Source organism: Primulina eburnea, chromosome 6, assembly GCF_022965805.1.
Source record: "Primulina eburnea isolate SZY01 chromosome 6, ASM2296580v1, whole genome shotgun sequence".
Taxonomy (NCBI): domain Eukaryota; kingdom Viridiplantae; phylum Streptophyta; class Magnoliopsida; order Lamiales; family Gesneriaceae; genus Primulina; species Primulina eburnea.
The window spans coordinates 3,819,281-3,845,215 of NC_133106.1; the positions used below are offsets into that span (position 1 = coordinate 3,819,281).

Sequence of the window (25,935 nt, forward strand, 5' to 3'; positions counted from 1 at the left end):
AGATGGAAATAAAGTTGAAAGAGTTTCAGTTATTTCAGCTGCCGATTCTGAGTGGTATCGAGACGTCTGAAGATTGTGAGAACTGGTTTGATGACATAGAAATACTGTTCGATTTACTTGATTGTACGGATGAACAGAGAGTTAAAATGGTGCCTAACCAGTTACGAGAAGCCGCTAGGAGTTGGTGGATTACAAGTAAAAGAATGTTAGAACAGAGACGTATGGTGATTTCGTGGGAAATATTCAGAACTGAATTTTATCAAAGATTTTTCTCAGTTTCATACCGAGAGGACAAGAAAGCAGAGTTTGAGAATTTGAGACAAAGTCAACTGAATATTGAAGAATATGTGGCTAAATTCTCTACTCTACTACGTTTTACTCCTTGTGTAATTGGGAATGATGAAGCTGTAGCGGATCAGTTCATCAGAGGATTGAACTCGGAGATAGTTGCATTGATGAATATACAGCGACCTCACCATTTTGCTGATGCCTTGAGTAGAGCGAAGAGAGCGGAGGCGAGTCTAATTAGACAACTAAAAAGGGTGTGTGCGATAAAACCCCAGACACAACAATCCCCTCTCCGATTTGATCGCGGCAGCACGAGTGGAAAGCAAGATTTGTTGAAAGCTCGAAAGAAACAGTTTAAGAAGTTAGGGAGCGGACCTAGCGGTTCATCTAGCTCCAGTGGTTCTAGCCCGAGTTATACTGGAGTGTATTGCAGAACTTGCGGAGGAAGACATTCCACGGAGCAATGCCAGGGAGTTACTGGTAGTTGTCGTATCTGCCGACAGCCGGGACACTTTGCTAGAGTCTGTCCACAGAGAGGTTCCCAGAGATTTCAGGGAGCTGGACCATCTGGTGGTAGTGACCGAGGAACAGGCCCAAGAGGCACTTGATGATATAGTAGCAGGTACTGTTCTTTTATGATTATGTTGCATATGTATTGATATATACTAATGCATTTCTTATGATTATCTTTGACTGAGTTGCATTGATATATATGGTACATGTTGGGTCTGTATTGCTGTAGTATTAATCTTTGTACCTTTTGGGAAAGAAAGATTGATATCAGAGATTTCTGTGACATATTGTATACTACAGTAAGATGAGAACGAGATCGAGTTAGATTATAATGTACTTGTATTTTCTGATTTGATTACATTATTGATATTAATATGTTGAACAAGTACAGAACTATTATAGATTCCTTTCAAGAGAGTATAAGATTCAGACCAGATATGGCTGATGAGTAGAGATTTCACGGTAAGGATTCTAGATTTAGAATTCCTTTGATATTTGTATTGCCTATGACTCGATTGATACAGAAAGGAGCAGATGGTATCCTTATGTATACAGTAGACGTACTGAAATCGAGTCTAGCATTGGCAGATTTGCCAGTGATGTACGAGTTGGATGATGTTTGCCTAGATAAGATTTCAGATTTGCCTTATATCAGAAAGAAAAATTTCAGAATTAAATCGATACCAGGTACTATTTGTTGTTTTAGAATTCAGTAAAGAAGGATATTGAATGTACAGAATGATTCAGAATGAATTGAAAGAATTGAAATATCAGTAGCAGAGTACCGACAAGGAGTTACATCTGAGTAGTGTTTCTCTATTGCATGTTTCAGTATGTTCAGAGATACTCTGTTGATTGCATGCTTGTTGTATCTATGATATTCTAATATATTGGCAGTATGTGATTGATTGAATCGAATATTTGAAGATTGTATTGAATATTCTGAGAACTGTGATTATTGTAAACAGAAATTATTCAGATATGAATCCTGCTTGGAACAGATTGTATTCAGAGTATGTGATATCTGAAGTTAGTATACCGATTGATTTTGACACAGTTGAGATTTTGATCAGTGGCTGAGACTGATACCGATATCAGAAAGATCAGAAATATCAGAAATGTCAGAAATTTATTTTGTCTGAGTTGGCAGATTATCTTATCCGATTATGTTTTGAACTGCTTGAGAATTGTTAGCTTCTAGATCAGTATAGATTATTGATATTCTGAGTCTGATTTGATAGTACTGTTGTTCTAAATCCATGTTTGATACAGGATATTGTGAACCGTGGAGGGTATATACAGTTCAAACCGAATCAAAGTTGATTTCGAGAATAAAAGCAGTTTAGAAATGAGATCAGAATATTCAGAACTTAATTTCGATAATCAGAGCAGAGCATCGAACAGAGTAACAGATGTGTGAATTTACTGTATAAGAATGATTATCTTGTGATGTCAAATATTTCAGAATGGTACGACAGAATTTGATATAGATAGACAGAACCGAATACCAGGTAGGTATTTTCTTTAATTTATATTATTAACTGATTTGTTTGCACCAATTAGTTTGAATCTGAAATGACAGATAGTGTCAGAAACACACAGTAGTGGATTCAGTTTTCATTTTGGTAACAGAAAGTGTATGATAATTCGAACAGACAGTTTTGATATAGACAGATTAAATCAGTTATGATAGTATTGTACTGAAATGTTAGCAGAATTTGTACTGATATGTCTGAATTATCAATAAATGAAGACAGAAAGATAGAGATCAGAAGAGTTATTACAGAACTTGTATATTTCTGACTAAACATGGGGAGTATATTTCGATGAATTTCGTCGTAAGATTACTGCAATACTTTCCAGATTGTGATGTGATATGATTGTGATTGACAGATTATTCAATCTATATCTATTAGTTTGTACCAGATAACGTACAAACATGACCAAATGACACAGATCGATGTCAGAAAAGTGGTCAGAATAACCAGAATGCTGAAGTAGAGTATATCAGATTGTGATTTTGATTGATTCTGGTACTAGTGTCAGAATATACCATGAACTATTTTACATGTTATCTACCGACTGATAGATAGCCAGAGCGTATTATCCAGATATTGAAAGATATCTGTGGAACTGTAGTGCTGGATGTTAGCCCTAGTTCACAAAATTCATTGTCACTTAAGAATTATTGTACAAGAATAGATATCAAATGAGTGTTGAAATAGTTTCATTTGAGGCGGGGTGCAATGAGAACGGCAGATTCCTTGTATAAAGATAATATCTCAGAGGTATCTGAGATTAGTCCTGATAAGATCAGAGATATGACTGAAAAAGTGAAAGTGATTCAGAAAAGAAAAGAAGACAACTCAGAATAGACAAATTAAATATACCGACGTCAGAAGACGACCGTTGATATTTGAGGCACAAAATTGAATATCGAATTCACTAGAACTAAACAGATTTGATAACAGCTGTTGATGTTGACTTGTTATGAGCTGTTGATTGGTATATACGGATGTTGTATAACCAGTATTTAAGATTGATTCTATCAGAATTATTTCGAGTGGTATTATGAGATTATACTTCTTGAATTATTATTTCAGATTGGAATCAGAATCAATAGAAGAAAGAGGATTTAGAATGAAGATTATTCCGCTGTTGAAAGTTTAGTAGAGTTGTTAAGGCCTTGAAGAAATTATTTGGGAAACAGAATCTGATATGAGATAAAGATTTCCAGAATTGTTCATCGAGGTGAATTTTTCTAATTGATTCTGTTATGCATTTCTTCTATTTCTGAGATGATTACCTGCGAGTTCGAGGATGAACTCAGATCTAAGAGGGGGAGAAATGTAATGCCCGAGATTTGATTACCGTGATCGGAAACTGTATAATTGTCAGAATTGCGATTAGCGAATATCATATGAGTTAAATAAGACAGGAGAGGAGAAGCCGGGCGTCGGTGCATTATAAACTAAGATGTTGGACAGAACATCTGGCGCCCGAGCGGTAGAAAGAGACCGCCCGCGCGCCAATGCACCACAAGTGTGAAAGTTGGACAGAACGTCTGGCGCCCGAGCTGTAGAAAAGTACCGCCCGAGCGCCAGTGTCCCACAAGAGTAGGTTTGGGACAGAACATGTGGCGCCCGAGCGGTAATGTTTAACCGCCCGAGCGCCGCTTAAGAATTGTGGAAATGTGCCACGTTTCATGGACATGCAACGTGTATGAATATATATATATATTATATATATATATATATATATATATAAATATATATATATATATACGTATACTATTTTTTTCAAAAACAAGAAAAAGAGGAAGGAAACGAGGTTATGGAGAAATGATAAGCTTCACGTAAGATTTTGTGATTTACGAAGAATCCGCTCGTACGATTTTAAATCCGACTTTAGTAATGTGTTCCTATCGACACAGGCTACAACTGGACGTAAGTTTTGATACGTTTATATATGATTTGAAATTATGATATTGTCATAATTGAATATGAATCAGATATGGTGTTTCTACTACAGTAGACATTGTATAATTGAAGTCAGATTAAAGAATAGACTGGTTATACAATTGTTATGATTTTTAGAGTTGAATGGATTGAGATTTGATATCAAAGTTGTGTTGTTACTGATTTTAAGTGTACCGATATTGAGATTATGAATTGTATTGGTACTGATTATGAATTCTGGTATTATATTTGTGATATTGTGATTGACGGGGTTATCAAGACTGTATCGTTATGCCGTCGAAACATCAGTTGATTTATAGTGATCAGATTCAGTATTTCTTTAGATTGTATTGTTGTACCGTATGTCGATTGACATTGATCAGACTATATTTTGATGTGAGTATTGATCAAAACATGTTTTGAATTGAGTTATATACTGATATTGTAATTATACGATTGTCATTTCCAGACTGGGTATGGACATATCAGAATACAAGACTTCGTCTTCGTCAGACCAGGAAGACAAAGGTATAAATAAATGTTGATTCGGGATTGCACAACTCGAGTTAGGTTTGACTTGAGTTTCCCTAAATCACATACTTTATTTTATTGCATTGATATTTGTAGATTATCAGATTGATATGTTAATCTATCGACTTAGAGCAGAGTCATAGTTGGAGTCTAGGACAGATCAGCCTAGCTAGGGCAGAACCGCCGAGTCTTTGTCAGAACAGCTGAGACTCTAGACTTACGGTGTATCGATGAGCTTAGATGTAGATCGACTTCTATTGTAGACATTCGATACAGCATGCCGAAGTCTAAATTAGATCGGGATCCCTAGATTAGAAATAAGTTGAGATAAGATAACGAGTCATTGACTTAAATACAGATTTGTATTGATTCATGTAATCAGATTAGATACATGTCTTAATAATTGTTTATGCTTTTATATATGTTTATATTAAATGCATATGTATACATTGTTTATATTGGGATATGTATATCTCACCGGAGTTATCCGGCTGTTGTCTTGTTTGTATGTGTGCATGACAACATGTAGGGCAGGATCAGGGTCAAGAGGATGATGAGAGATCTAGGTTAGAGTGGTGATGCCGGACTTGAATGTAGACTTGGTTTAATACTTGAAATTTAGTAGTTGAACCTTAGACTAATTTGAATAATTGTTGTACATTATTGTACTTTTATACTGAGATGTATATTAGTTGAATTCCATTACGTTCCGCAATTATATTTTAAAAAGAAAAATTTTTAGACCCTGTTTATTTTAATTGATAATTAAATCCCAAATATGTTTAAGAAGATGATTAGCGTCCGGGTCCCCACAATCTGCATCTCTTAAACCATTCTCTTGCTAGAAATTTTTTGAAAGCCATGTATATTTAATTACCTGAAAATATAATTAGAATTGATCAACTCACTTTATTTATAAGTTATAATTATAGTAATTTTTATATAACTTTGACATTCATTAAATTAATTTTAAACACATGTATAGTTATTATTGCATTTCTGTTTAGACTAATCAATGTGTTGTTTTGTTATTAACACTTAAATTTTTAAGGACTAACAATAAGCTAGTTGGGGGTGTGATTAATATAAAAAATGTATATTTATTAAATATTTTGTATGATAATTTATAGTTTAAAGTTCATTAAACATTTAAATTTATAAGTTTTATAATAATTCGTATTAAAAAACATATGTGTTTTATAATTGTATTATTTTTGTTATTTTAACATGTTCGGTAAAACAAAAATAACTTTGGCTACAAAAATGAGAATGAGATGACTCTTAAACTTGTATAAAGTTTATCTCAACGTTCAAAATATTGATGTTAACCTTGAGATACCATTCTTCTTACAATTGATGTTAAAATGAGCAACAAGCGAAAGTGGTACCAATGAAATTATAGTTTTACCAAACTTGAGTATTTGATCATATCTGTCAAAATACTCAGTAAACCAATATGATATTTAACAAAATTTAGAAAACTCAATTATGAACAACATTTATTTTATGTGGAATAATCAAATCCGTTGGAAAATTTGTCAAAGATGTAATACAAAATGCAATAAATGTTTGGGTCATTTATGAAGAAAAAATGCACAAATTATATGTATAAAATAATATTTTATTTCATTTGTCTCCCCAAATTAGCCTATAAATAAGAGTGTATTTTGATGAAGGAAATGATTCCTTATTTTATGAACTAAACTTTGAGTTTATATTATTTCTATTTATTTTCTCTAAATTTCTTCACTTGAATACAATTATCATGCTAAGTATATATATCAAGTTCTTCATTTCCATCATGAGTAGCTAATATTCCAAAATCGAGATGAAAATGTTAAGCTCTTGCTATGATAATAAAGTAATATTATTTAATCTTTATTTATTATGTATGTTATATTTTGTTTCTTTTATTTAATCATTTTTATATAACCTACTTAAATGTGAGTGTTTTTGATTTATTGATGTTATATGTTACATCAAATTTTGGTACCATTTAAATATTAATTTGGTATATTAAGAATTTAAAATGATTATCTTGATTTATTATATATGAATATTATCACAATATTGAATTCTACTACTATTTAAATTTTAGTTTGATATTAACAACTTTAAAGTGATTACCTTAATTTAATGTTTATAAATATATATATTTTAGTAAATACTTGAAAACATTTATAACTTTTAGTATATTTAATACATGAAAAAGTGAATAATATATAACAATAATATAAATAATGATTATTTAATTTATTGTAACCATTTTATCAAATGAATTCCAATTATGTTCTTCTATTCTAACTTTATTTCATTACTAACAATGAATTATCTAATATCTACTATTTAATTTAAAATTTTGATCATATATAAATCATCATTTAAGGATAAAATTATTAAATATAAAAAAACAGAAATATGTAAGAGTGGAATTTTAATTACCTTAAATTTCTTGTGGATATGACATGTATTCTTACTTTATTTAAATACAAAGTAGCTCTTTTACGCACTTTGATTCCGGGTTTGAACTTCGAACTCCGGTGCTATTGTTTCAAGTTTTCCTTAACTTTCTCACTTGATTTCTATTCATTAAGCCTACAAACTCCAATATTTTTTTTTATTATTTAAATTAACAGTTAATAATTTTTTTTTAAAAAAAAAACATAATAATTGAACAGGACTCTGACCTGGCAGTTTACTTGGCCTGAACCCAAACACGAACCCGAACCACCAAGTGTAATGACATTTCACAACCGATATGCTACTCGATCAAACATACGACAAGCCTGCTGATCCTTCTGATCCTTGATACTTCCACAATCATTCATAGTCCATTGATGGATTGAAATGGTAAGAAGATTGAGATGACTTTTAACAGTGAATGTTGCACAATTGATACTGATGATCTGATGAAGACGGATAAGCTAGCTAGACTCCTGCATTAGTTTATAAAACAATCAAGTGCATGTGAGCAGGGACGGATCCAGGAATAAGAGTTGGGGTGGGCTTGAACTCAATATGATAAGTTATATATTATTAAAAAAAAGTACATTATATCGTTCAACGAAGTTGTGCCTTACGGGATTTTAAAACATAAAATTCATCAATAATAGAATTTACATCAATATGTTTAGCTAAATCTCGTTCAATATAGAGTGTCAAACAATCGGCAAGAAAGTCATCCTCCATTTTATTGCGAAGTGCCGTCTTCACATGCTTCATTGCTGAAAAAGCCCGTTCAATAGTGGCAGTAGACACAGATAATGTCAAAACAAGATGAATCAATCTAGTCAACATAACATAAATACTTGACCGTCCACTCTCGGTCAATTGCTGACACAATTCAACAAGTGTAGACACCTTTAAATTCTGCATCACATCGAGTTTATAAATGTATCAATTCATACTTCAAAACAACAATTTCTTGATCTGTGAAATCTCCAGGATAAAACTTCTTCGCAAGCTTGCGAATATCATCACTGTTAAATGAGTCAAATGAATTTTTAGGATCTAAAGCTATACTAAGAGAAAGAAGTTTCACCGATGACTCATTGAACCGAGTATTTAACTCCATCAAAATGAAATCTATTGCTGCATTATAAACATCAAAGTGGTAATGATGTTCTATTGAATAAACCGTCGCTAATTAAAACCGCCGATTCACCTTTTTTTTATTTTTTAATAATGTAGCGACGGTTTTAGCAATAACCGTCGCTAATAATTGCGACGATTTTTGATAAAACTGTCGCCGATCCACATCGGCGAGTAGCGACGGTTATCAAAAACCGTCGCTAAATAAAAAAAAATGGGCTGGGCTACAGCCCAGTATAGCCCTAGCGTAGATCCGTCTCTGCATGTGATCATTGAGAAATTGATGTTTCTCTATTTCAGAGTGATGATCATCCATGGTGTTTGAGAGTTTTAGTGCATCATTTAATGATTTTGATCAAGTGCTTTCATTTCACACAGAAATTCTACCTTATAAATCAAGATCTTCGACGGTCGTATTTGACTTTCCAATACTTTTTGTACCGTTGTCTAAAAAGTTTCTATACTTATGTGGTTTGACTGAGACCATTTTTTTTTGTCTTTATTTTAACTGTTGAGAAGTGTCTCTCAATGTTGGCTTAACTACTTAAATACTGGACATAACATGTAGAATCCGTAAATTAAACTACGTATAAATCATACATAATTCTATTATTTTAAATTAAAATGATTTTATTGCATGAGTATTTAAATCCTTCCTTTAAAGTTAATTATTTTATGCAATAGTTTAATTTTTATCTTTTCAGTTAATTCAGTGAGGCTGGACTGGAGTTGGAGTTTTAAGATAAAATTTAAAATTAAGAAAACATTTCCAGAGTTTATTTTAGCTAACTAGTAAGTTAATTTAAGTTAAAAGGAGGTTTAAGGAATTATTTAAGTAACTTGAGTTAAGTCGGAAATAAGTTCATTTAGGTTCCATAATTAATGTGTTAATTCACTAAATTATTTAAAGGATAGGTAAGGCTCTAAAGATTTAAAATACACTAACTAAGCAATACTTTCCCTCCATTTTTATTGCAATTTTCGGCCACCCCTTAAGTGATTAAACAATTCTTTGATAACTCACCACCTTTGACCCTTTCCTTGTCATTTCTTAGCATGATAATCCTTTCATTTATTAATCACCATTAATTATTAATAATAAATCATTATCCTAGCCTTGAGATGACATGGTAGAATCGGTCATTGGCACCTCCTATATCCCTCCAAGAATTTTTGATATCAAACCATTTCAAATTCAAAAGAGAGCAAGACTTGGTCATGCCATTTGAATCCCTTTTATATTGCAACTCCCCTTCATTCTCCTAACCATCATTCCCCCTCCTCACCACCGAAATTCAGAGAGGATTCAGAGCTAAAAATCGAGAGTGAGCTAGAGAATTAATAAGAGAGAAAATCGAATAGAAGGAAGGAAGGAAGATCACCCCGTCTCCTCCGCGCCACGTCGTCATATTCGTTCGTTTTCTTTTCAAAACGAAACCAGACATGTTTATATTTTATTGACTCTTCAATCAAGTCGTATTATGATTTTTAAACATTTCATGATCATGGTTTGATAGCCAAAAACCGAAATTTTTTCAAGCACCTTTCGAAAACTTATGTACAGAATTTTTCGGTTTCTCCTATGCCTTCACGGTTTGGTATGTTTTTGATGGTTCAGGGTATGGCTCGATTCCCAGGGGCTCAAGTCTGCTTTTAAACATGAACTATGATGTGTTAGGGAGGTGATGGTCCATCGGTTGGAGTCCCTTCGCCGCAAACAAGACGAAATGGACAGCAACTCCCATAGTGCAGATTTTGCATGATTCGATTCTTGTTTTCTTGCCTAAGGTTTGGTTTCTGATCTTGGCTGCCCTAGGGGCTGTAGCCATGGTTAGAATCCCTCCTTGACATGTCTAGGACATGACCAAGTCGCCCTTTCGAGGCTTGGTCCATGGTGGAATCGGTTTTCAAATCAAAACAAGAACAACCCCTTCGATCCCCATTTCATTTCTGCATGTGTCCCTCGGTTTTTGGTGGTTTGGAGTGGACCTTGGTTGGCCTCTGGCCCTTAGCCCTGGTTCACACCATACCCCATGATGTCTAGATCAAGCCATGGTCAACCATATGGCCACTGGTATGATGCATGACAGCAACAAAATAAAATTTCAGAAACATCACCGTACAGATTTTTGAGTTCTCAGTTGAAGCTTGGTGTTGTCCTAGGTGTTGGATTGGATTGTGTTTGGCCTAGGGCACTTAGCCATGGTTCAAGCCACACCTTAGGATGTTGGGAAGAGTCTCTGGTCGGTGGTTCAAGCCCGAATGACCGATAGTCTCACAAACGAAGCGATGTAAGTACATGTGAGGTTGCTGGAATTTCTGGACAGCAACTTGCTGCTTCGGTTCAGAGGCTCGTTCGAGTTCTTGGTTGGCTTTTAGCCTATGGCCTTGGACTGGACAGTGCCTCATTGAGTTAGAAGGTCATGTTTTTGGCCGTTCGTGATTCAGATCATTTTAGAGGTCGTACGAGAATTTACGGTGCGATGTGCCAAATTGACTCTCGAAAGAGCGTTTCATGTTTTGGCCTCCATTCACCAAAATTTCGACTTGCATAATTTTTGGATCATTATTTCATCATTTTAGGTGTATTTTAATCATGACTAAATGATGGTTCGGTGTTGGTTCGGGTTGGCACGGAGTCATGATTAAATACGAAGTCGTTGGGCGTAATTGTCTCGTTTTTGGATTCAATTACAAAGTTTGGTCAAGAAAATCATTTGCATATTTTCCATGTTGAATTTAGGTCGCAGCGACCCTGGGAACGATCCAACCCATGTGGTAAAATAATACATGATATTTAATTATGCCATTTAATTATATTACGTGCATAAAAATATAAATATTTATTTTTGAGGTTTATGCGATATTGCTTGTGGCCATTTCACTATCATGGGATTATTGTATCACCCGGATGTCAGTTACTGGTTCAGTTCAGTTCCATCCAATATACTGTGGTATTAGTCTGATCAGACAAACATTACTTCACCTGGTGGTCATTTACCGGTCAGTTCAGTTCAGTTCAGTGCAGAGGCCACTTACGTAGACCATAATCTCAACAAAAAATTATTACATGCTATTTCATTACAGGGCTCCAAGGAGCAAACATTTTCACTATTATTCTCAGTTCAGTTATGTACGTATTATAATTGCTCATGATAAGTTATTTTCACGTTATGCCTCATGACATGATATTTTTACTCTCATGCAATTTTATTATATTATTTACTTGTTATTTACGATATATGCATGCTGAGTCTTTAGACTCACTAGACTTGATTGTTGTAGGTACTGATGAGGTCGGGACGGAGGGCAGGGACCAGTGAGCTAGCTTGGGTTGGCAGTAGTGGAACCCGATGACCTCATTTACAGCATTTATCATTCTTATGCTCAAACATTTTTATCGTTGTTGGATTATTTCAAATTATTATTTTGAAAAACAATAATTTATTCCGCTGCTATTTTGAACATTAAACTTGATTCATCGGTTTATTTTATGAATGAGACATTTTAATTATTTAAAAAAAATATTTAAATTTTTCCGCAAATTTTCAAATACGAATTTTCGGGCCATTATATAACAATACAAATGTAAGACTTGTTGGTCGGATGATCACAACCGACCAACATAACAATACAAATGGAAGCAAAGGTAAAGTCCATTAGCGGTTGGAGTTGGAGGGAATGAACTGTTATGCAGTTAGCTTGAGTCAACATTAACTACATGGATCAGTGCACCAGATATATAAGAGAAGAAGAACACACAAGCACTGATCAAGAAGGAAAGAAAATAGAGAGAAGAGTGGTAGTGATAATTAGAGGGAATAAGCTCTGATTGTTTTTTTATTCATTCCTTATAAACTTGTGGGGAATAAAGAGTCGACGAAGATCTCTCCTTGATATAGATAAACCATGTAAATCTCGTGTGTTGTTATTTGTGTTTTGATTAATTGTTTTCTTCTCAACATTTCATGGTTTTGATAATAATTAATTGCTTGGCATGTGCAGAAATGTTATTTATGTAATTTATTATTAAAATTTGTAATTATTAACGATGGAAAATTTATTAAAATTATTGATATAATATAATGAATATTTTTAAATTTTAAATATTATATCAAAAATATTTTTATCATATGAGATGACGCTTAAATTGAAATGTCCCGTGTTCTTGTGTTTAAAATGTACTAGGAATTTTTTTTTTTTTTTAAATTTCGGACCGCCCATGAAATTATTTTAATAAAATATTTTGCCCATGATCTAGAACATTCGCTAGCTAGCATTTTAAAATCAAGTGAATAGACATGAAGGATAAAATCATCGCATGAGTTACCAAACCTAAAAAGCAATATTCGTGAAACATATTCTCCTCTCCAAAACCACTCTAAAGCATAAATAAAAGGTTTTTAAAAATATTTTAACGTAACATTATAACCCATAATCATGAGTGCGGAAAATCGTAGAAGCGCTGGTCCTCGGGTTGTGTGCACCTTCAGTCCAGTCATCTCATGCGTCAAGTCCTCCCTCACCCTCACCTGCATCCATCACACCTAGTGAGTCTAAAGACTCAACACACCAAATCTTTGTAACGAGTAATAGATATAAAATCTCATGCAACAGTGAAAATACTTTTACGTAAAATAACCTTTTCGTGATATGCATGACATGAACCTTACCTTTACCTTTTCCTTGATCTTAACATAACATGATAACATGACATAATAGCATGACGTGATTCTTTTCATGATCATAACTTTATCTTTTCCTTGATTGAATTCAGATCGTTAATTGTGACTTTCCTGACGTGACATGACATGACGATGGTACCATCTACATGAAACCACAGTACTGGGAGGCGGGGACATCAGCGACACAGGATCGTCAACTGAGCCTTAGCCTATTCTTGATCATAACCTCAAATCCTCAAATCTTCATAGTCACAATTACTTCACTTTCATCAATATTTTCATGTTTTCATCACCTTATAAAATCATGCGTGAATATATTTTCTTTTGAAACCAAGCATGCACCATGTATTTTAAATGTCAACTTTAATCATAAAATTTCATGGACATTTAAAATAAATCATAAATAAATCATGAACATTTCATAAGCATTTAACAATGAACATAATATCATAAAAACAGCATTTAGGGCACTGCCATGACCGTTACTAATTTTTTAGGTGTAAAAAGACCATTTTACCCCTAGACTCGACATTTCACGCTTCTGACTTATTTCTTGATTTCTTGACTCTAACATGTCCCAAATAATTATTTAAGCTTACATGAATTTTTTCGTAATTTTACTTAGCTTAAATAATAGACTTTTTCAATTATCTTTTCTTGATCAATTTAACGGCGTTTTAATCCCGAAAAATACTAAAATTCCTAAATTCAAAATCTAGTCTTTTATTATTATTTTAGCTTTTACGAACCATGACTCGACCTCCGTGAACCTTTTTCAATTTTTTTTCTTTATTTAAAACCCTTCATTTGACACCTAAACTTCAACCCCGAGCTGACTTTTAATTTTATCGAGTTACTCTTGGACCAGAACGAACCAGAACTTGCCCAACATGATGAAGTACCCTACTGGACCTAGGAAACTCACGGGGACCTCATCGAAAGCCAAAACGAAAGCCCCCAACTTGTTGCTTAAACTGGCCGAGAGTTAAGTGTGCATGTGGACTCTATGTTTTACACGCCTAGGGAACTAACCGACGCCCCAGCAACTGAGCCACCCTTTAGAACACCTTCTTAGGACCCTAGTGAGACACTTAAGACCCGCCCGTGCCCCGTGCATCGAGCTCCCATCGCCTGAGACTTGCGCAAACCCTTCACAAATCTGCACAGGATTCTCGGGTGGAGTCCTAGCCGCGCTAGGACTCTTTCCCGAGCCTTCGGTTCGAGTCCTAGCATGGCTAGGACTCTCACCCTGACTCATGACAACCTCTGGCTATGCCCTGGCCCAAGCCAAGCCCAAGCCTCACCCTAAAACCATGAACCCGATCGCTTTACCCATGACAGCAGCCGTGCACGCTTTTTTTTTTTCTTCTGTTTGCCTTTCGGTTGTTTAAAGTTCTAGGCGTGGTTAGGTTGTTTTAAAACATGTATAGCCTTTTCTGGTCACAGCCTAATCATCATGGCAGTCCCTATAACATGTAAGACATGAATCGGCACATGAAAACGTTAGTTCATAGCATGTATAGGTAAAAACCGAACTTTCTGGAACAAAACTTCATGTTCTTCGCACACCCATAAATTAAATCATACTATGATGTAATGGATGAGAAAAGGAAGATATAGGCATGCCTTTGCGTCGTAAACGCACGAAATACCAATGGCGACGAAGAACGGAGAGAACCAAGGCTACCTTCCCTTAAACTTTTTGAAGGAAAAAGCTATTTCCCACGGCCAAGAGTAGCTGCTGCGCCGAGGGAGAACTCTTGCTTTTGAAAAACTGTGAGCGGCGTGAGTTTTAGTGCAAGACTAGGTTTTAGTGTGTTTTTATATGCTAATTAGTTTATTAAATAAGTTTAAGGCCTATTAAACTCTAATTAAGCCCACTAGTGCAAGTTAGGCTTTAAATAAACTCATAAAAATGGTTTTCATAAAAATAGTTAGTGAATTAAATAGCCGGACTGCTCAAAACGTCGCATTTTAGTTGAAAATCCAACACCAATAAAAATTAGTCCCGGCGCATAAAATCACCTCAAAATTCCTTGTTTTCAAAAATATGAGAAAACCATAACCCTTATATTAAATAATTAAAATTAATTATTTAATAAAACATTTTACATTTTTCAGCCTTTGGTCTCCGTTCCTCGATCGTCACCTTAATATCCTTTTAAAAATACAGTTTAATGCAACCATGCAGAAATTATATTTTAAACATGTCAAAATGCACCACATAAATAATTCATGCAATTAAAACATTTAATTAAAAATACAAAAGAATTTAATAATTGCATGCACATGGTTTGCGTGGACCTTAAAATTTTCGGGGCGTTACATAAATAAAGACATCTTATGTCATTAAATAACTTATTTATTTGGAACAGTTAATAATTAAAAAAATTATAAGAATATATCTAAAAATCATATATTATTTTATTTATCAAAATTTTCAAACATTATTCAAAATGTCAAATTTTTTGTTATTTATTAGACGAATAAAGTTTGATTAAAAATTTTAATTATTTTTTAGAACATGTTTAAATATTTATATTAAAATTCTAATAAAGATATATAATAATAATAATAATAATAATAATAATAATAATAATAATAATAATTTACAAACAAATAGTATGCTAAAATTCCTAACGACACTCTTGTAAAAAGATGAAAAATATAATATTATATAAAAAAATATTTTTTATTTAATATGACAGAAATAATGATAATTACACATATAAAAATAATGCAAAAATCAAAATCACAACCAAAATTAAATGAAATAATACATCCAATATAAACACTTAAATATAGTTTATATTTTCAAAAGTCATCAAATGCAAATTTGAATTTTTAAAACAAAATTAAAATACTACATATTTAATTAAATTTATTTTTATTTATTTTCAAATATTTAATATGATATATGAATATATTTATACAAATAAATATTTTTTATAACAATTTTTTTGGCAAAACTTTCCAAATACAGCTAAGACCATGTTTATATATATGCACACATATATGTTGGGAAAATAAATTATTCTTGCCGGGAGACCAGACAAAATATGATTGCTTGTCATATTGTCTAAACAAGAACTTGAATTACACCATAATAGTGATCATGAGATAATATTGGTCAAATGAATGTAAAAGAATCACATGTATTTTTTTCACATAGAACAATACATTCTATCACATGGAAAAATGTATTTGAGCCCCCTTAAAAATTTTGGATCAACCCTTGCCCAAGGTAGGGTCGAACATTTCTAAACTTTCCAGGTCTCCAGATGCATAAATAGTCGAATACTTGCTCGTAATAAATATATTTTAGATGATAATGTAAACTTTATGAAATAATTATATGTATAAAGATATGAACATAAAAAAATAGAAGATGGATTTTGGAATTTTACCCCATATATGTATCATAATGATCACCTGCAGCCAATAAGAACAATTCATCTGGTCAGAAAAAAAAAATTGCTTTCACAGAGCAGCATTGACAAAAATGAGACAAATTCAGACTTTTTTTTTCATGCAAGGCCCTGCAAAATAAGCGCCATATTTTGAAAATTTTCTTGAATCCAGATTTATATTTTGTGGTCAATGAATGAGGCCAACTCATCAGAAGGATGTTAAGCCCGTAATATGACGGAATTTTTCGTACGAGACCCAGAACACAAATTGCCATGGGCCGAGCCTAGCCCACGTAGGCAGAAATCCCTTCCACAGCGCTCGAAATCCCTCGATTCTAACAGTCTTCACAAGACAATCATAGGAGTTTCTATATCTAAACTTGCTTTCCACCCCAGTGGCTTGGTTCATCATTCTAGTCTTAACTACGTCTGCTGGACAGCTCAATGTAGTAGCTGAAAGACCGGACATGAAGGAAGACATAGTGTGAGCATAGATGTTGTCACTACAAATCTGATTTTCGATAATGAATCGTTTGGCGTGGTCGTAGCAAGCTAATTCACCCATGTTAACTAAGAATGCTCTTTGGACATTAGGGGAAACGCCTTTCCAAAGTCCTACATATCCTTCAGAGTGAATGATCTTGGTTAAGGCATTGAACAGCCCTGAGTACCTAGGTTGTAAACCTTGGCTCACCATGCGACCATCTGCTTGCATCCTCACTTTGATGAGATCAGCAGGGCTTGCAATTACCTACGCTAAAAACATAAACGTAAGAACCAGAAAAGCGCTCAGTTTTGACATATGATAATCAAAATTGAAATGTTAAGGGATTTACTGATATTTTGGAATGTGAAGCACATACAAGGAATCATTATATTGCAAAATAATTAGTCATTATGAATAAAAGTTGTGAAGAAAGAGAAAATAATTTTTGAGTAAGCTAATTATTCTCTCTAGAGTGATGGTAGATAGAAGTTTGACTGCAAGACCAAGAAGCCAAGCTGAGCTGAAATCAAATATCATGATCCAACAGCTAGACAAGATTTTCAACAACTAGACGAGAAAGGAAAATCAAGAAAACTTTGAGGTTGCATTTGGTTGATAGATTTCAAATATATTTTTGTTGTTTAGAGAACCATAAAATTTTAATTCATCTCTTATATGTTTATCCAGTAATTCATGTTAATTAAAATAAATTCAATTTCAACCAATAATAGTGTCATTCAATATCAATTCTAGTTTGTATTATTACTAATATGTAAATACGTAAGATATGGATTTAAGATTTTATCTATTGTTTTCAATGTCATCAATAAAATTATAATCGACGTCCATTGATTTCAAATTAATCTCGACATTCGCACCCTCAAAGAAAATAAGATTTTGTTATAAGTTGATACAGAAGATGATAATTGTTACCTGGATGGATGGGTACTACAAGGAACATAAAATCAAGAATCAGACTATCACAGTATTGATTCAGTGGTCAAGCAAAAGCACCACAAGAGTCACTGCAGTATATAGATTATCTAGCTTTGTAATTTGTAGGTTATCTAACTAAACTAAACTACACTTTAATTATCGACCTTCATTTATCTGCTGTCATGTATATTGACCTTTCGATCTGGTAATCTCATGCTTAATGACGAAACACTCATCAAGCAGCTAGCATCTTTCTAAACCCAAGAGGCATGCTCTACCTTAGTGTAAGTCATCCTACTTTACTTTCAAACTGGAAATCATCATGTGAATGCCTTGACGCTTGCTTTAATCAGACACAATGTAATAGAGTTTAACTCGTATAGAGATGCCACAGAACTAGGCAAATATATGCAAACAGCTCAGTGTTAATTCATTCGGGGCGCGGAAGAACAACTATGGTTGCTTTAATTTAACATGATTATTTCTTAACCAAGGGATGCAACTTGGATTTGTTTTGTTTACACACCAAATCAATCAGTGAATCCATAAGTTTAAAGTGTGTATAACAAGAAAGGGTATCGGTTGAGTTTGATCACACTTTATGTAGTCGCAATACATGATGACAGAGTTCAAGTTTCTTAAAATTGGCCTTCACGTGCCATGAACCACATAGAATTGGGACCTTCGAGTGCTCTGGTTGTACGACAGAAAAGCAGTTGTGATAGCTTGTAGCCCAAACATGCTCCATTAGTGGTCGAAAGGGCGCTATTTCACTTTTTTTTATCCCTGATGCAGCTAAAAAATGTCATTCTCTTAGTTATGAATCCTCGTACTTCCTGCTGAATCCATAAATGTAGATTATTATAGCCACTAGCTGACCTTCTTTGTTAGTCGACGTGTTGACTACAGATAATTACAGATTATTAAACTAGATGAAGCGTTAATAGCGGTCACATTCGATAGAAACAAGCAATTCTGATGACCCAAGGAAGCAACTTTGACAGTTGAACTGATAATAGATAGAAATCGAAATATCTCTCGATAAAAATAAAGAAAAGTATTTCTCATCTTCTCATCCACCTTTCCTTGCTACAATTTACTTGATTCAGAAAATTTGAACAACTTAGCCTGCTTGCAAATGCATTGAAGAATTCCCAGATTTCACAGGAATCACTTACTAACAAACTAAGTATTAAAGTCATGAGGGGAAAATAACCAACTCATTGATTAAGAATAACCTGAGCAATACCGCCTGAAATCCCACCAATTACCGCTTTGCTGTAGAAAGGTATCGAATCATCGGAGAAATTTACAGCGATCCCGCGCAAATGCTCGTAGACTACAATTCGGATTGGTGTGTACAGCATGTGCCGGAAAATAGCGGGGGAAATACCTCGGTACAGACCCAAAACGCCATCGTTCGAGCTACCTGCAAAGCGATTTTAAACGTTGAGGCTGGGTTCACCGATCGTAGGGACTCGCCGTGGAGCTGCAGCCGCGTTTTGAGCAAGTCCATTGGGAACGTCGTCGTTTCCGCCACCATCGCCGAGAGTGACGTAAGCAGGATTTTCCTGACGTCATGGTCGCCGGCGTTCATCTACCCACGCCGGCCCCGCCGCTTGATACGGTCTCGTCAATTAAACGCTTTAAGAACAGCTTTAATACTAAATATGGGCTGAAATTAAGCTGGCCCACTTCCATAGTCTGTATTGAAGGCCCAATAGGAAAGATATGCACGAGCCCGAATCAAAATATGAAATATTGACAAAAAAAATAATATTGAAATCTCATAAGATAATCACTACAGTTCTATAAAATTAGAAAAAAATTTCAAACATGATTATATTGCTTTTTTGCTATTTCTTAAAATTTATATCTAGTCAAAAATTTCATCTCTAACTATTGTCATTGCATTCAAAAGCTTCGGTGTTAGGTTCTCGAACCGCGACAAAAAATTGTGAAGAGTTATTATTGCTACGAGTATGGATGAAAATAGGGTGAGGATTCCTTTTCCATCCCCGGCCACGAATCTAAACCTCGTCTCCATTATCGCCCCAATCCCTACTTTCTAATCGGTGATTCTCCATCCCCGTATGAACTAAGTCTCTATTCTCATCCACATACCTGGTTCTATCGGATTGGTCCTCATCCCGAGCACGCAAAGATTCAATCTTCATCACGGAATAGGTTGGGGACGTCTTCCCCATTCCTTATCCCGAATCTAAAACTTGTCTTCATCTTCGCCCCAATCCCCGCTTTTCTAATCGGGGATGTCCCAACCCCATCCCTGAAGGGACTAAGTCTCCATTCTCGCCCACATACCCCATTCTATCCCATTCAACAATCCTCATCCCCAACCCCGCAAAGATTAAATTTTCATCACAATCATCGTCATCGCTTCACATAATGTAGACATTGTAATGGGCATGCTAGATTTGTCATCATCACAACATCCCAATCCGACGGGGATTAAATATTCATCACCATCACTGCTTCAAATACCAGTTGAATTTATAACAAAAGTTTTTAGATTTACTTCAATAATATTGATAAAAGAATACAATTACATTTATAAATATCAATATTACTTAAAAATTACAAACATTAATAATTCATGGTTTAATAAAAAAAAAGAGTAGGTTTCATGTGAGACCGTCTCACGGATCTTAATCTGTGAGACGGGTCAACCCTACGAATATTCACAATAAAAAGTAATATTCTTAGCATAAAAAATAATACTTTTTCATGGATGATCCAAATAAGAGATCCGTCTCACAAATATGACCCGTGAGACCGTCTCACACAAGTTTTTGCCTAAAAAAAAAGAAGATAAAACCGCATCATTTATTATGGGGTGATTGTGAACGAGATAGGAAAAAACTTGTGTGAGACGGCCTCGCGGGTCGTATTTGTGAGACGGATCTCTTATTTGGGTCATCCATCAAAATATATTATTTTTTATGCTAATAGTATTACTTTTTATTGTGAATATGGATAGGGTTGATCAGTCTCACAAATTAAGATCCGTGATACGGTCTCACATAAGATCCACTCATCGAGATTTGAGGCTCACATATTTGAGTTTTATTTTAATTGTTAGAAAAAAGTATTATTATTATCATTATTATTATTATTATTATTATTATTATTATCTGGGGACCTCGAGACGAGGGCAAGTAGGGTTACGAGATGACGATAGCATCTCAATACCCACCCTCAATTTGATTCAATCCCCGAACCCGAACCCGAACCCATATTCCCACACCCGCTTGTTACTGATTTTCTCGACGGGATCCCAAACTTGCGGGCAAAATTGTCATACCTACATACGAGTGCTTTTTTTGCATAATTGATTCCAAAAGTACGTTGTTTACTCACATTATACAATGAATTTTATTTGATTAATCGAGACATTAATATTATTTAATTATTAAAAATAATGAATATCATGACTTCTTTTTTATAAATATATATGTACAATTAATTTTTTTTAATATTATTAAATGAATAGAATACAAAACGATGAATCAGAAAAAAATTGCTCTTTAAACTAATATATTATAATTAATAGATCAATTAATATCTCTTTAAATTAATAAAATTTCATAGTCCCAACATTATTAATCTATAAATGTTTTATATTAATTAAATTTAACTGTTTAATCATTATGATAAATAATTCCATTTCTAAATTAAAAGAAATTAGGATATGATCTTAATCCCATATAATCAAGTAATTAAAAGAAATTAGGATATGATCTAAAAACATAATGCAATACATTCTTTTTTATAATTGGTGGCTTCCGTTGAGATCGTCTCTTTGATATATATCTGTGAGACGGTCTCACGAATCTTTATCCATACATTCATTGAAAATTAATATTTTTGACATAAAAATTAGACAAAAACTTGTGTGAAACGGTCTCACAGGTCGGATTTTTTGAGACATGTGTCTTATTTGGGTCATCCATGAAAAAGTATTACTTTTTATGCTAAGAGTATTGCTTTTTATTGTGAATATCGATAGGGTTAACCCGTCACACAGATAAAGATTCGTGAGACCGTCTCACAAGAGACTTACTCTAAAAATTAATATTTTTTCATAGATCAAATCTGATATCCATCTAAAAAAATTGTGATGCAGCATGAGAGTTTTTGTGTTTATTCAGTCTATAACTTTTTTCTTAATGTTACACATTAGTGAGACAAAAGCCCACTTTATATTTTTTTATGCCATGTATATTTTTACAAGCATATATATATATATATAAAGTAAAGTACTATGTTGAACTTTGATGATCAATAATAATTTATTAGCAGATTTTTACATGGGAAACATTCGAACTACTTGAGCAGTGGTTTCGCTTGATGAGCAAATTAACTAACCCTCTATCTTAAAACATGATTGGTTATAATGGAGAATTCAACAAATCTAGTAGGTCATTCCAGTAACTCTTGTCATCTTCGACGAGGACGCTAACCGAATTAATGTCATAATTCGTAGATACAAAATCTGTTGTACTCGTCGTACTATAATTGTTGTGAAGGGGATACTTGATATTGTCTTCAAACTGTCCCCTTTTACCCTTGACTCCGTTGTAGGTGGTGTTTATAGAAACCATGTTGGTTTCGATGATTGAACCTCCACCGTTCACAGGAATTGCGTTCGAGTTGTTGGAATAGTTCAGCGTAGATGTTGGCGACTCGAGGCTTCCGGTGACTGAGCCGCTGGTGGTGGCTAGCCAGACTCTTAGCACGTCTAGGCACGGCGGAGGTGGTGGGGCGGTGGCTTTGCGAAGAAGTTGGAGGTGGAGGTCTGATAAACGTTTTGACTCGCGAACGAGCCTGGCTTCGGCTTCTAGCCGAGCAGTCTCCCATTGTGCCATGTGGTTGAGGTTAGCTGCTAGTCTGGATTGAGCTGAGCCGTCGGGGTTAAAGTTCTTCGGCTTGTGGGTCACCGGGTCGATGCCCATTCGAGCTAACAGTTTCTTGACACGGGTGTTCCAGTAGTTCTTGACTTCGTTATCGGTTCTCTTTGGTAAATAGCTTGCTATTTCTGACCACCTAATGTTATGTAAATCGAATCAATAAAAATGGTATTCTGTAAGTATAGAACTTTAATTTATTCCTTGATATTAGCATTCGATCACTAGTCTTTCCAAAAGAAAAACAAAGATAAATAGAAAAAAACAATGTACTAATATAGTATAGAACTTTAATTTATTATCATCCTGTGCTAGTGTGCGTAATCACAGAGAATTTATTTAACGTAGAAAAAAAGAGTGTGTTTTATCCGTCCTTGGTATGATTCATTAACTTGTTTCATGTAGAAAACAAGTGCATTATTCGATAAAGAGAATCGATAATGATATGACATTCACATATTGGATGTTACGTCCATTAACCATAAATTTTCGGTTAGGTGCCGGAAATTCATTTTATCAGTAACTCTATATATATATATATATATATCGAATAATCTTTGTTAGAATACTGGTTAATATTGTAACCTGTTGCCTAAAAGAGCATGAAGTCTAATAATGGTCCTCTCTTCTTGCACGCTGAATTTCCCTCTCTTTATATCAGGTCTTAGATAATTTTTCCACCTAAGTCTGCAACTTTTTCCACACCTTTCAAGCCCTGCATATATGCAATACACCACAATTAGATCATTGTTGATGATCAGTTTGTTCAATTCTTTCGCAAGCTAGCTGCCAATATTGAGTCGCTTACGCCTCTAATTTTTCTTAGTTTAGGAACCAAGATCCAAAACTAAAGCTTTGTATTTTATTTATTTTGGAAATCAAAATTTTGACTTTTAACCCCCTTTGATGAAAAAGCAGACAGCGTGTAATATTAGTACAAATCTGGTAGAAATTGCATGCATGCAAGAAAATTCATGTTTAGTAATAAATATTTACCAGCTTTTGCCGGCAGAGCTCGCCAACTCCCATGGCCAAACTGTTCGATGTACTCGCACAACTTCTGGTCTTCATCTCGAGTCCAAGGACCTTTCTTCACTTCAGTATTTTCACTCGAACTCGATATTCTTCCCATTTTAGTGCTATTAATTACAACGTGTGAAACTTCACAGAAAGGGTGCAAAAATCAGATACGCATAGAAATGCATGTAAGAACTTGTATATATATATAAAATATATATAGAAAGAGAGATGTCTGTGAAGAAATAAATTCAGTTACTGAAGCCTAAGAAGTATGTGGGATTGATTATTTACCTAACCCTTTTATGACAACACCCCACTTGCCACTTAATAAAAATAGGGTTCTTGAATCATTACTCAATCTCTGCTTCATTTGTCTAATTTCTGTGAGTGCGTGAAAGAAGTAAAAGTTAATGTATGCAGTCGCAACACGTGCAAGATCAGTTTTCCTTTCGGCCGTGTTAGTCCGAGTTCTTCAAAAGAACAGTCGAAAATTTTCTCATTGTCAAAATTTTCTTTGACAATATTTGATGTCACATGAGTTTGATTATATAAAGAATCAATCTGGAATCGCTTACCTTACCTGTTGAATTTAGCGAGCATCTCACAGTCTTGTATATTGTTCCGCAAATATCATGTAGTCGAAGCCGGATTGTACTGTTGCCGATTGTTTATGAAGTCGAAACCCACATTAGATCACTCCAGATTATTTTACTCATGTATTAATAATATATGATGTCACATGATGAAACGAATTTAAGATGACATTTGGGTGAAACATTTGTAGAGGTCACAATTAGTATGCACGCATGGTTGTTTCACAAATTATTTGTGGTTGGCAAGAGTCTATGTTAAACAACCACCAGATTTTATCAACCATTTATTTTCTGATTATGTCTGTCACTTTATATGGTTTAAAATAAGCTCCAAGAGCTTGGTATGAAATGGTGTCTAAATTTCTAATTGAACATGATTTTGTTATAGACACTGTTCATAAGACTTTATTTAAATTTACAAAAAGAGATCATACTTTATTAGTACGTAAAAATTTATGTTAATATTATTTTTGGGTTAACTAATCTCAAACAGTGTGAATAGTTTGTTAAACTGATGCAGGAAAAATTTGATATGAGCATGATGGGTGAACTTACATTCTTTCTTGGTCTGCAAGTCAAACATTTGGATAATAGTATTTACATCAGTCAAAATAAATACTCAAAGTAATTATTCAAGAAATTTGGAATTGAAACATATTCTGCAGGAGCAATCATCATTCTTTCAGATGACTTTTTCTGATGACTTTTTCTCATCCTTCTTTGGTCTGGTATAGTAATTAGAAATGATTTGGTTTGTTATCATCCTAGCTCAAACTTAAAAGCCTTCAGATCACAAAATAATTTGTATCCCCGAGCTTATTGAGATCTTTTGATTTTCACATGGAAATGATTTTCACATCTCATTCTCTTAGAAAATGCTCTTATCACCTTCAACACAACCTCTATATTTCCCAAGTGTTGTCAGTTCGATCACGATTTTATTGAATCTTTCATCAAACTCATTTATCATCTCTCTGTCTTTCATCTTGATATTATCGAACTTTGGAATAGCTACTTTCATATTGTTTTCTTTGGTCGGGTCGTTTCCTTCACATATTTGAGTCAGCTTCTCCTAGATCTCCTTAATTATAGAACAAATTTTAATTTTGTTGAACTTGTTTTTATCTAATGTTTTGTAAAGGATGTCTTTGGCCACATTTTCCATATTGGCCATCTTCTTATCCTCGACAGTCCACTCCATTATTGTTTTAGAATCTTCATTGTTTCATCAGTTATGACATGCCACATGTCAGTGTCTTGATCTGAAAGATGTGTTTGCATCCCAGTTGTAAGGACCGGATTTTTCCCACCTTGTAATCAAATAATTGTAAGGAAATTTGTTTAGCATAAGATTTTATTAATAAATAGGATATGCTTATGGAAAAATTGATTGTTGGAAACATCTAATAGCAAGTTAATAATATCTACACTAAGGTAAGCATATTGCGAAAATATTGTGAAGATATTGACTAGTTTGAGATATCCTACAAGATATAAA

At 34.0% G+C, this 25,935-nt stretch overlaps 2 protein-coding genes across 2 annotated transcripts; both read right to left on the reverse strand.

Moving 5' to 3' along the window:
• Window positions 1-16,457: 16,457 nt before the first annotated feature.
• Window positions 16,458-19,546, reverse strand: LOC140833783 (mitochondrial uncoupling protein 3). The gene is given in 3 exon segments (XM_073198189.1): window positions 16,458-17,227; window positions 19,138-19,319; window positions 19,322-19,546. Coding segments are annotated over 3 exon segments (900 nt in total). The 5' UTR covers window positions 19,497-19,546; the 3' UTR covers window positions 16,458-16,684.
• Window positions 19,547-22,204: 2,658 nt separating this feature from the next.
• LOC140833310 (transcription factor MYB106-like) lies at window positions 22,205-24,012 on the reverse strand. Its single transcript, XM_073197685.1, has 3 exons — window positions 23,821-24,012; window positions 23,410-23,539; window positions 22,205-22,963 (listed from the first exon to the last, which is right to left on the reverse strand). The coding sequence occupies exons 1-3, from the start codon at window positions 23,954-23,956 to the stop codon at window positions 22,309-22,311; spliced, it is 921 nt and encodes a 306-aa protein (XP_073053786.1). The 5' UTR covers window positions 23,957-24,012; the 3' UTR covers window positions 22,205-22,308.
• Between the last annotated feature and the right edge of the window lie 1,923 nt (window positions 24,013-25,935).

Bases quoted from the DNA above. Each gene is read 5' to 3' on its own strand.
- LOC140833310 (XM_073197685.1), bottom strand. From the start codon at position 23,956: ATGGGAAGAATATCGAGTTCGAGTGAAAATACTGAAGTGAAGAAAGGT. The intron at 23,540-23,820 runs GTAAATATTTAT...GCATATATGCAG, and splicing joins AGCTCTGCCGGCAAAAGCTG to GGCTTGAAAGGTGTGGAAAA. The intron at 22,964-23,409 runs GTTACAATATTA...ACATAACATTAG, and splicing joins CATGCTCTTTTAGGCAACAG to GTGGTCAGAAATAGCAAGCT.